Raw genomic sequence first — 12,989 nt, 5'->3', positions numbered from 1 at the left:
GAAGAGGTCAAAAAATTTAAACTTACTGCAGTTGTGATATGGTTGGGAATTTTCAGACAGTAAGAATGACTGTGCACTAAATACACCTGAGTAATATAACTTTATTTTGCATTATAACAATTAGACACAAGTAAAATGCATTTAAGAATTCACATTTCTTGTGGCTGCTTCAGCCTCATCTTCTCCATGCAGTATTTATTCCTTTCATTTTGTTGCCTTTTCATTTTTTTAAATCTGATTAAAAAAAAAGAAAAGTGACAAGTTGTGGTCTAGACATTGATGGGCAGAATCCAACGTCTTTTTATGAAAAGAAGTTAAAGACAAGATGACAAAGAAAGTGAGAATGGGGTCAGGTGAAGGGGCCCCAGCAAAAAAAATAAAAAAAATCAGAATAGGCACCCTGGTCTGAAGGAAAAGAAGAAAGAATAGGCAAGGGTCTGGAGACAAGAGGAGCAAGAAACAAACGAGGGGGAGAAGATGGAAGCTTCTGGTAAAGGCAGAGGGGAAAAATAATAAGTGGATGTCTTTCTTTTTCTTTTCAGTTACCATCAGCATCTGTTACTGATAATTTCTGTGTTTTTGAAGAAGAGCTGGTATAGTGAGTGAGCCAGCCCACCAACATAGCCAGCAAAGGAAAAAGAAGAGAACAGGTTCGAAGAAAAGGAAATGCAGGGGGTTTATATCTGATGGTAAACACTTTCATCCTTCCCTGCTGCTTGAATAATGCATCCTAATTTGACATGACTATACTGGTCACCAAGTTCATGCTAGGGTTATATAATCACAATCTGATCGTTTTTCTTAAGTGCTGCTCAGCACAGAATCCTTTTATGTGGATAAAGGAAAGCAGCTATTCTTTTTCTTGTGATTTTTGGCTTGGGTTGATAGAAGTGTCAGCCAAGAATAAAAATACCTTTATAATCTTTAGCCTTTTTCCCTCCAACACTTGTGAGTTGTACTATTATTTCTCCATTGTCCTCCTATCAGCTGACAGAGAACCTGGTGTTTATGTCTCTGTTGGTTTAATAGTACATGGCTTTTGTTCAAGTTTATTGAAGAGTGCTCCAGAAGACGAGTGTGGTCTTCAGATTGTGCCTGGCCATATGTGAATGACTTTGGCTTTTTTATTTCTTCCCTCTCTACTCCGAGGCACGAAGCTGGAACTCAGCCCCATTTCATTGCTCCACCTCTGTGTCACGTGAATTCCATGACTGACATGATCTGGATTTTCTGGGGCTGTGCAAAATGCTTCAACTTCAGTGACTGCTTTTGTGACAAAGATAGGAGCACCACCTGCCACTTACCCTTCTTTTTCCAGCTCTGAAGTTGTCTCTGTGGGAAAAGCTACATAGGGTTTTATTTTTGTGTAATATATTGTATTACTTTTATATTATTATTTATATTACTTTTTGTGTAATATATTGTATTACTCAATATTGTATTACTTTTCTCTATTTTTTTTAAATATAATATGGCCACTGCTGTTTCAAGGAAAAACTCACTTCCTCAGAAACTCCTTGCCAGTCCTTCTTTCCTATAAATGAAGTAAGGTGCAGCCACCATGGTTCAAATTGCACTTGCAACCTCATCTCAGGATTTAAGTGTGCCTGGCTCTGCATTTGTTGTGAGGCTTGAAAAGTGAGTGATGCAGCAGCAAAGAGCCTTGTCAGTGTCACCCTCTTTAGAAATGGAATTGCACTGGCAGGAGAACTGAGTTCTTCTGGACTATAGGTAATTTAGGCACTCACTACTCTGTTGTTTCAAAAAAAACCCACCATTTTTCAGCTCCTAGAGGAGATGCTGTGTTTCATACACAGCATTTTGTGGTGAAATGCTGGTTGTGATTTGGGCGCTGCTCACAGGAATGATTAGACACCTGTCTGCATAAGTCCCTCCAAAGAGCAGAACAAGACTTACATGAATGTTACATAGGGGATTAGCAGCTTTCAGAAGAATTACTCTTACCTGACTGTTGTTTTGTAAAAGAAATAGGTTTAAGTACTCACACAGCTGTAGAGCTGTTGATATAAAAATATAGGATCAGCTTTGTTTTGCTGGGTTTTACACAAACATTGTATTTAAATGTTTATTGCAGAGACAGCCATTGATTGTCACTGTGTGCTTGCTTTGTAGGGAGCTTTGGGATTTCAGATTTTGCAGCCAGCAGCAACACACTGAATAGGTTCTCCTTGTCTGACAGTAGTGTTACCCTCTGCACTCATTTCCTTTCCTGTAAAACAGGGAAAACAGGTGTCCTGCATGGAGGGTCCCTCTGCTTCTGCCTGGGGTGGGAATAAAAAACCCTGTCCAAAAATGCAGGTTTGCACCTCTGCTGAGCAGGGGGTTTGTCACACCCTGCAAAGCCAGCACAGGCTGGACTTTGTGTGATGTACAGCCTCGTGCAGCACCACACACAGAGCCCATCGTGTCCAGAAAAGTGGCTTTGCTTCGTGGCCAGAGAGGGAAAAGGGTGAATCCTGGAAAACTGGGATAACAACACTCATAGAGAGTGTTTAGAGGGTGTCTTTTGCAGATAAACTCAAGAATGTTTGTGGGGCATTCCAACTCTAGGTCAATACATTATTAAAACAAAACAAAACACTCATCAGGAAATGAACAATTTTATATTTAATGCTGGCTTTGGATGCTATGCAGCAAATAAAGGCACTGAGCAATTTGTATAATAGGAACTGTAAATAGATTTCCCTGTGCTGAGCCCCACAGAACTTTTGCACTAAATCTGGCACTTCCAATCTTTTGAATGTCTGACTTTGTGTCCATAAGCTTTTCAGGATTTGTTTATAGTGTAATAGATGTTTAAAACTAATGATCCAGTGAAATTAGCCTGGTAGAGTAGAGAAAAAACAAGGTGGTTTGGATTATGTGTTGTGTTGTTTTTCAAAAATTTGGGACATATGGTAATTTATTTATAAATGCATACGTTATGAGATGACCGAAATTTTTCAGCCTTCAATAAGAGTTAGAAGAAGAGAGTAGCCTAAAGACTCAAGTGAAAGTCTGGTTAAGTCTTTACAATAACTTAGTTTCTAGCATCTAAAACGCCTGAGCCTTTATGATGCCTGTTTTCTTTTTAATGTGTGGTCTGGGACAAGACTGGAAGGGAAAGTCATGCTGTCTGTGAAGCTGAGAATGGCTACTTAGCATCCAAATATGTAATTAGGGAGCTTTTCATGCCTTTTTAATAAGTTGTAGTCATTAGTAAATTGCCAGTCTTATACCCCCAAATGATTCAGAGTCTTTAAACTTGACTGGACTGGCCCAATTCCATTTAGAGCAGATGCTTTTTTGTCTAATTTTATTCTTTGCCTTTTGTTAGGGGCTTCAGCTGCAAGGAGAAAAAAATGCCAGTTGCTAATAAAAGGCAGGACAGTGAAAACACAGCTCCTCTTCTCTGCCAAGAGCAGACACAGAGCCTCCCCTGCCTTTCTCCCGAGTGGAGAGTGAGGGCTCTGATCCTGTGTCACCCACACACACTCCTGCCAGGAAAACAGGGATAAATCAGGGATCCTGCCTAAATACTTCTAAAATTGTGTTTGGTGTTTACCTACACAGACCCTGAGGAAAATGAATGCAAATTAACTAGAGGTATGAAAGTGGATTAAGATGCATTAAAGCTAAACTGCATGATCTTATAGAGATGCTGTTTCTCAAAATTACCAAGACTTTAATCTCATCAGGACTAATTGACCTCTGGTGTAAATCCAGGCAAACAAAATGAAAATGTGTTGGCTGTGAGCTAGAGTGCTTATAAATCAGTACTTTTAAGTTCATTTCTTAATTAAAAAACTAATTGATTAATTGCAGGGTTATTACAAACGGACTTTAAAATTAGGTTGGTCACATCACATTTGGCTGGCATTTTAAGTTTTAAACTGGGATATTTCTATGGAATAGTTCATTTAACCAGAAAGTCACTAGGTAGATGCCTACAACCTCTATGAATATGAAAATATTCCCAGTGTTTTAAAAACCCTGGGTAGAACCTTTTGAGCCCTTTGAGTTGATTTTGCTTTGGTTTGTGGTCTACAGTAAGGCTGAGGAATCAGTTTTTCCTTTACTGATTTCTGAAGCATATATTGCTGAAAATCCAGCAAGCTGTGCAGCTGTGTATGAGTTCACCCTTCAGGGACCCTTACAAGCAGATAAAATACTGCCCCAGCACAAAATCCCACCCTTACCTTAAGGTATCTGCAAGAAGTGATTCACTCATCTTTCTGTCTACTTTTTTTTTTCTTTTCTGTATTCATATATATGTTTGCACTGAGAAAGTTGACAGTACTTTAAATTAATGGACTACCAAGACCTTTAGTCATCCTCTCAGGATGTTCTGGATGGATGAACGGAAGTAATAATCTCACTGTACCATTTTTTAATTTATTCCAGCAATTTTTTTTCCCTGGCTCTTTCTGAAAGTGTAGATAAATCACAGGCTATTTTATTTGGGAAATGAGGGAAATAATTAGCTATGATTCTGAAGACAATTGTAAGAGCCATCTTAAAAAAAATGCTCTGAAACCACAAAAGTCTATGAATTTATAATAAAACATAGGCCAAAGAAATGCCATGAAGACAGAGTTCCATGGGGCATATTTCAGCTAATAATGCACATAGGCATTTTTTGGTGTCAAAGACATGAATTATCACTGTATTCCTGTCCAGAGAGCCCAGCTGTACTATCCAAGGGATGGGTATGATCTCATACATTATCTAGAGCTGCCAGAGATGTGGTTAAACTGGAGGCTGCCACACAGGCAGAATTGAGAAAATAAACTTTTCTGATGCTTGGAACTTGTGCCCAAAACACAGCTATCCTCTTAGGACCTGCAGGATCTTCTCCTTTTCCCTTCACAAAAGCTGTTTTTAAGGGACTTAACCTGACAACTCTGCGTATATCCAAAGAATATCTCTGAAGATTCTGGTTGTCAGAGGCAGATGGGCAGGTCCAAGTGATATGGATTAGCATGGTCCTTTATTTTAGGGAGAGTTTTACCCAGAACCTGAGATGAGTGTCCCAGCAGTGGGTGTTACAAGTCCCAAAATACTCCTTCAGCCATTGCAATAATGCAGAAATCATTTGAACAGTTGGGATCCCTGGAGCTGTGTTGCTTTCTGCAGAAACCCACATGGTTTTTCACGTGCTGTCTCTCTCCTGGCTCTGCCTGGAGCCAGTCTGCACAGCCCTGCAGCCCCATCTGCGTTGCTGTGGTGAGCCTTCAGTGCACACACTTCCCATCAGGCAACCTTTTGTGGTCCTGCTGCAACCCTAAACCAGACAGCTGACATGAATCCCAACTGTCCAGCACAGCCTGAGGCCCTCCCAGTCGGGCAGATTAACTGCTATAGATTGCTCATTGTTTTTAATCTTCCACCCTGTCTACACCCCATCCGGGCATGCAGCTTTGCACAAGGGCAAAGGAAAAAGAGAAGAATTAAAAATTCCCTTTCACGTTACTGGAGCCTAAATATTGTACAGTACCACTATTTCTACCCTTTCTAATGACCAGCAGTCACTCTTTCAGTTTGCAAGGTGTATGACCCATGGTTATTTCAGGAATGACCTACAGCAAGGCCCAAGCATTTGTCTTTGTTCTGCATCCAGCCCAGTTTCTGTCACATTAAATAATTCAGGTGGCTATAGTGGTTTGACCCCCACTGAGTATATCTGAGAAGCTTTCTGAAGATACTCTCCCCAGTGTGCTGTCACTTGGGTAGCTGGATCATGCCTTTTCCTTTTTTTTCTTTTTGCTTTTTAACTCTCGTAGCATGAACTTTATTTTGCATTTAGGTCCCCTTTGAAAACAATATCGTGGTCACTGTCACTGATTTCTCTGTGCAAACCTCACTAGAGAGGGGCAGAGGCTCCTCCAACAAAGATGACACTTCAATGAAAGAAAATAGATTTGAATAGATATAAAACTATGATGACTTTCTTAGCTTATTGCTTGTCCTCTTTTGAAAGGGAAAAAAACTCAACAAAGTGCCAGAATCCTAAAATCACATGATAAGGAAATACTAACTTTTTTCTCTGTATCTCAAAGGATGATAAGGAGCAGCTCAGAAAGCCTCATAAAGAAAACAGTCTTCAAAAATCATATTAAACCTCCTTGAACCAGAGCAGGTAAATTGTGTGCTTATACAAAGATGACTTTGTATTTTCAGACCCCAGGAAAATGTGGACGCCATATGACAGAACAGGCATTACAAACACGAGATTGTTGGAGAGCCAACGTACAAAGCAGAGTTAAGGATGGTGCATAGAGCAGTAGTCTATAAATCCTGTACCCCTGACTGCTCTAGTTGTCTCATTTTGCTGGCACTGTGCTGTTATTACACATTTAATGATAGCTGCTTGTAAGCTGCTTACCAATCATACCCACACACACCTGCTCAGACATTCCTGACAGCTCCCAATGTATTATTGACAGAAGCAAAATGGATCTTTTCCTGCTGGACACATGTTTTCCTCTTGGCTCTGATCTTCTGCAACAAAGGAAAGGGGCAGAAATGGTGTTTCAGCTAGAGCTGAGTGAAATGAAAATGAATTGAAGCTGGGGACACAAACTGCCATTTCCTAAAATCTGGAACCTTCCAATCAACATGAAAATTTTGTCTTCTAGTTGCTCTTTATGGCTCTTGCTTTGCCTTTGAAAGGGAAAATTTGGGAAAACCTGGCATTTTCAAAGGAAGGTTTTGATGGGCTCAGGTGGGATCAGATCCCAGAGACCACTTTTGCCTTGACTGACCTCTGTCTCTCTCTGTGTTCCAGCAGTTGCAAATGGGTTTAGTTCTTGTGACCCAGTGACATGCACTGGTCACAAAGTGAGTGCAGTAGTGGCTCTTAGCTACTGAAAACAAGATAAAATTTAGACATTGTTTTTCTCTCTCCTGAGCAGAAGGACCCCGCTTCCTTCCATAAAGATGTTAAGGAGGAAAGGTTAACAACTTCAGACTTTCAAAAATCAGACTTTTCCTTGCACTTCTTAGAAGCTGCAGGGCTGACTTTGGGCTCCTCATTCTGATTTTTAGGGGCTTTTTCCCCTAACGTTGATCAGTGAAATCTTTCAGTGCATCTTGAATTTCGGTGCATCTTTGGTGCCTTGTACTTCCTTTGAAATAAAAAATTATTAATATATACAGTTCATGCCTAACTTGCGGAATATTAAATCTTGGCCTCTCACACCTCTCCTCAGTGAGATTTCTCACCCTCAGAAGAGGGAATTGCAACCCATCCATGCCAGTCTCAGTGCCTTTCCTTCAGCCTCCTTTGGATGTCATCTTGGCAACTATAAAATGAAAAGAAATGCATGGAAAGGTGGTTATTTTTATAACCCAACCTGAGAGGAGCTTGAGCTGCTTTTCTGTCGTGTATTTGTCTGGCACACATTTGCCCATGAAATTCCTGTCCAGGCGTATGACAATAGAACTGTTACTGTGTGTGACAGTTTGGGCAATGTTCTTCTGTTGGCTTGTTTGTGTTGAGATGATTTCAAATACAATGGGCAACTGGGAGAGGGAGATGCAGTGATTGCACCCCTGGGCTGGAGAGCAGGGCTCTGCCACTTTGGCAGTTTACAGTAATTCAGTGGTGTTTGTGACGATAAGAAAGCAATTTGGTGAAAGTGAGGTAAAGCAGCCAATACAGAGCAAGATAAAACTGCAGTTAATTCAACCATCAGGAAACTGACCACTGAAAAATGTTCCTGATATGTCATTTTGAGTCAGTCCAGGTTGTGATTTTACTCAATCCACTCCTTGTTTAAGTTTCAGTGCTAAAAAGACCATTTGTCAGAGTGTCACTCAAACAAACTATGCCACAGATACAAAGCAACCACAGTACATTGCTGTGGTGGAGCAGGACACAGAGCCCCTTGCCAGCTAAGTTTTTCTTATACTGTTTGTATTTCATCAACCTTTCCAAAAGATAAAGACGTGATGTTGGTGGGAAACAAAATCCAGTAGTCCAATGGTGTTTATCAACTGCTTAGAGCCAGAATTGTATGAGAAGTCAAACTGAAAGTGAGTAAAGACAATAAACAGAATGATAGATGTACTGGCACCTATTTGCATGTTATTTCAAGTCGTTGACAGGCTGGGATATGGCCTGTGCATACACAAATGTGCTTTTGCCCTCATGTTTTTGCCAGGCATTCTCTCTGCAAGCAGCAGTGTAACTCTGGCACCTACATTCAACAACAAAAAGAGCAGCTCATGAGAATGCTGCACCAGAATCCTGCACACAGGCCTTCCTGCTTTCCCTAATCATCAGCAAAGAGGGAATAGTGATTGAAAAATTTCCAGTAGATTTAATCATTAAGCAAATGGTCCTGTTTTAGACAAGACATTAAATAGCACTACAACAAACTCTGCTTTAAAAACACACCATCAAGACCAAGTTCTGAGGGGTTTTCCACTTTACAGGTAGTCACACTACCACCACTAAAACTGTAGCATAAATATTCACCACTGTGAAGTGTTTCAAAATATGATTCATAACTATCATGAAAAAAAGTGGCGGCTTTGGAAGACAAGGCAGTGTATCAAGCCTAACATGACAGGATCCCCTCTATTTCTGCACCAGCTAAAGACTGAACTGACAGAGAAATAACCCTCTGTTACTGCAATTGGATATTTGATGTTCTGAGAAGAGACAAAAACCGTGTTATGATGTCAGGTAATTTCTCAGCAGAGAAGAGGAGGACAGCTAAAATCTGGGCTTAAATCTGTCAAGTTTATGGAATTTAAATCAAGTAACTCTGGAGCTATTAGAGGTAATATGGTTATTACTAGAAAGGCTCCCTTAAACTAAGACCAAAATTGGAATTTTCCCATTGCTTCATAAGCACACTCAGATCATGAGGTTCCTGCCAGTTTGTATCCTCCTTGCTCAGGGGGAGAAGCTGCTCTGATGACAAATGGAGAAGGCTCCTTTTTCCTTCTTTTAAGGATGCACACCATCTTACACAAACTGCTGCAGAGCTCTCAGCCATGGGCTTTTCATTTAAATTTCCCATTTTTCATGTCCTTCTAGTTTTGCATCAGTGACTGCATCAAGGAGGGTATCAGGGATGGGTTGGTTTGGGGGTTGTTTTTTCAAAGCACAGAATGGAAACCAACTGAAAGAAGCCATGTCAAAGATGGATCCTGTTTGAAATGTGAAATCAGCCCAGCAGATTCCTAATAAAGAGACCAATCGAGGATGATCTGAGTCAGAGCTGCTGAAGGAATTCAAAACCACTAGCCAAGATTCCTTCCAAAATCCCAGCTCTGGCATCAGCCACACAGCAGAAAGTGTGTTGTTATGGTGATATTCATTTTGCTTAATTTTTGATGCCTAAACATCCAGGAGAAATCTCTCTTGCAGCATCATGACACAGATGGGGGGCTAGACAGAATGAAATGCTTGGTGGGAATTCTGTGGGAGCCATGGAAGTGCCCTGAGCTCACTGCTGACGTGAGGCAGGTGGCTTCAATACTTACTTTGGGTTAGAAACCTCTCTTCACATGACATTTTCAGAGCTGAATCCTCCCCCTTGAGGTGCAACTGAGCTGCTATTGCAGTCATTGACAGCTGGAGATGTCTGTGAAGTTTAGGGCAAGTCTACACTGAAATCTTTTAATGGTAGATTAATATTCTTTAGAGACATGACAGCATTTACCCTGGCAAGAGTCCTAATGTAAACAAAAATTGCCTGGCATAAGAAGTGGGGGTTTGTCATTGCTTTTTTTCTGTTTTACTCAGGAAATGGGTGTAGGTTGTTTGGACACCCCTTCCAAGTAAATAAATGTCTCTTCAGGGCAGGAGAATGGCACCATGACTGGTGTGGTGGGAAACCCAGGAGCAAGCTCAGAGCAGGGGCTCTGGCAAAATTGCAAAGGCAGACTTCACCTGATATATACAAAATGGCATAAAAATGTCACCACCCTCACTCACAAGCACAAAAAAACACCCAAAATCATTTTAGCCTGCACCCACGAGTTTGAAATGTGGATGTGGCCAATCTGCACTAGTGCAGCTTTCAGAGACTAAGTCTTGGTTTTGGTCTCAGTATTCCCTTCTCCCTTCTGTGCACAAAGATGCTTCACTTCACAGAAGGGCTGCAGTGACTCAGTTGTTGTTTACTAAATGTTTGCAAGATTAAATACAATGTGTGAGAAAGACCTGAAACAGGCATGGCTTGGGTCTGCTAGCTGGGTTTGTCTGTGTTCTTCTGTGAAGAACCCTTTGATATCAGAAATAGCTCATTAACTATTTTATTTTATTTTATTTTATTTTATTTTATTTTATTTTATTTTATTTTATTTTATTTTATTTTATTTTATTTTATTTTACTGTATAAAATGGTTCTAGAGTAATGTGGAAAGCACAACCCCTCCGTGTTCTCTGCTTCTCCTTAGCGCTGACACATCAAAGCAGCAGCCACAGGGAGACATCTGTCACTAGTTAATGTCATGGTTGTGGAGGTAGAACCTCCTCTTCTGTTTGGGCCAATGTGGGCAGCCCTTTGATGGATGTGTTCAGCCTTCATCCAGTTTGATCACCCCGTGCAGCCCCTTGTTCAGATCTGCGTGTGAACAAGAATGTCCTGACCTGAGATCCTTTTTAATACAGCAGGGATCCGTGATAGAAACCATCAAAGGAAACCTTTGATCTTTTGACTATCTCTTAGTCATCTGCTGCACAATGCAAATAATAATGAAAACAAAGCTGAGGAGCAGAGCAGCTACATTAAAGAATCAGGCTTGTTGCCGGCAACGAAGCTAATCACTGAGGTTTTATCCTAGCCTCAGACTCAACGAGAAAGAGGGGGGAGGGAAGAGAAAAAAGAGGAGGGAAAAAAAAAAGCTGTGCTCAGCAGTGAAACTCTTTACTAAACTGAAATATTCCAGGAACACTGGTTATGTCAGAGGATTTAATGAGAGACACAAACATTACAGTAGAATTTAATAAATAATCCTTATCCAGTGTTCTTTTCTTGGTCTAACTTGCACAGAAATATGTATCAATGTACATCATAACAGAAGTATCACTCAGTTAATCAAACTAAATGAGTAATACTGAAGTCTTCACCGCCTTTGCTCTTTTTTGCCTTTCCCTTCCTCCCCCCTCCATTGACCCCACCCAATGGATCCTGGGGATGGAAAGCATCTTGACTCATAAAGATAATATATCATTTAGGAAAACAGTATCTCAAAAATGTGAATCTCCTTGATGTAATCTCATTTGGTTTTGTAGCATTTTCTGAGACCCCCTAAAACCTCAAACAAATGTGTGTGAGAGTTGGAGCCTGAAGAAATTTGTGTGTGTCCCCACACACATGTGTGTGGCTTTTTCCTGCTTGTGATTTTGGGAACATACTGAGGGATTCTTTCAAGCTCTAATGCCAGGCATGTCTGTTTATAGACTTTATTTCTCTTATTTTCTTCTTGCACATAATTATTTAAGTGAAAATTTGATCTGAAAAAAATGCCTTGGTGTTTTAAATCATTTATTAAATGAACAGAAACAGACAGAAACACCGGCAGTTTTCCCCTTCTGTGTGTGTTATTGGTGTCTCTGAGCTCTGCTCAAGATGTCAAACTCTCTCAGAGGCTGAAAATGTTCTACAATTTCTGCATCTCATCTGCAGGGCCAAAATGGGTCACTCTTCTGCCCAGGTGACTGAACTGGCCCAGTGGGCCAAAGAAATAAGTTACAGCTGTCAGGCAAAAATATCTCCATCACTTCTGTGATGATTAACTCAGGTATTTGATCCCTTGTAAGAAAGGAGATCATGGGTAAAGAGGCCAGATTAATTCAGAATATCGACTTCAGTGGGCAGATATTATGAGTTAAAGTCACAACCTTCATTTCAGGCATTCTGAGCCAGAGAGTTCCAAGGATAAACTGTGATCTGGGGCCACAACCACATTTAAGGTTGACATAAAGAAACTTTCAAAGGAGGCCAAAGTTAGAGTGGAGCCCACAGGTTTGCATCAGGGAAAGAAACCAATTTTTGGGAGGTAAAATTGCTGCAGGTCATAGCAAAAAGTGAAAACTTATGAACAGAAATTTAAGAACAATATGTCTAAGAGTAGAGATATCAAATGATGCAGCAGGTTAGGCCAGGAGAAGAACAGCAGCAAACAGCCTCCAATAAATAGGAAAACAAGCTGGCCAAAAAGCTTGCCTGGATTTTTCAGAAGTTTCTCTCTCCATCTTAACAAACCAAACATCCTCCACAAAAACTCTACTCCACAGGAAAACGTGTTATCCCCCCTGATCTGAACTGACAGGTGTTGCCTGGTTTCTGTACAGAAACTCCTATGCCAGGGTGTGAGCCCAGGGAGTTTTTTCCTCACTGGAGTTTCCCATCAGACAGCAGTGGTTCCCAAACTGACCTCCCAGAAGGACTCCTGGGCTCTGAGTAAATGTGAACACCCTTCAGCCAGAGGGAGGACCTCTGCAGAACAGGAGCTGGGGAGGAGAAGGAAGATGTAGGAGAAAAAAAGCTGTTAAAAATATCCAGGGCTCTGTCATGCTCAGGAAGTGGAGCATCAGAGAGAAAGGCAAACAGAGCTCTTAGAAAAAGGAGCTCTAAATGTTGGATTTATCAGACCTTTCCTGACCCTCTGAAGAAGACAAGGGAGGGACATTACCTATGATTTTCTGCTAAGATATTCAGCATAGCACAAATGACAGGCATGTGGACACTCAGAAGAGCTCTTTGGCCACTGTTGCTCCACATTAGCATCAAAACACACCAGCCCTTTCACCTGCTGTTTTTTTCCAGCCTAGTCCTGGGGCAGGGTTGGACACTACTATGAAAAAATAGCCTTGGTAGATGCAATTTCTGAAAGGAGGGTTCTTAAATTATTGTTTCCTTTCTTGGAGGGTACGAGGGAGGCTTTAGGTGACACAGAAATAACTCTTGGATTTGCTGGATTTATTGATGCAACTGTGTTAGAAGGGACAGAGCAAGTTTACTTTA

At 40.9% G+C, this 12,989-nt stretch overlaps 1 protein-coding gene across 3 annotated transcripts in view; it reads left to right on the top strand.

The window, feature by feature from the left end:
• Positions 1 to 12,989, top strand: part of LOC120501714 (potassium voltage-gated channel subfamily KQT member 1-like) — a 415,370-nt gene that overhangs the window by 297,944 nt on the left and 104,437 nt on the right. The window contains exon 17 of one of the 3 annotated variants that reach the window (XM_039708328.1): positions 543 to 1,436. The exons of the other annotated variants lie outside the window; for them this stretch is intronic. Within the exon in view, the coding sequence (XP_039564262.1) occupies positions 543 to 599 (57 nt within the window). The 3' untranslated portion in view covers positions 600 to 1,436. Of the gene's footprint in view, positions 1 to 542; positions 1,437 to 12,989 lie in introns of those variants that run through there. 3 annotated transcript variants of the gene reach the window in all.

This window comes from Passer montanus, unplaced genomic scaffold (assembly GCF_014805655.1).
Source record: "Passer montanus isolate IOZ18808 unplaced genomic scaffold, ASM1480565v1 scaffold20, whole genome shotgun sequence".
In the NCBI taxonomy this organism is placed as follows: Eukaryota; Metazoa; Chordata; class Aves; order Passeriformes; family Passeridae; genus Passer; species Passer montanus.
Note: the sequence above shows the minus strand (reverse complement) of the source record. Positions and strands in the feature narration are given on the sequence as shown.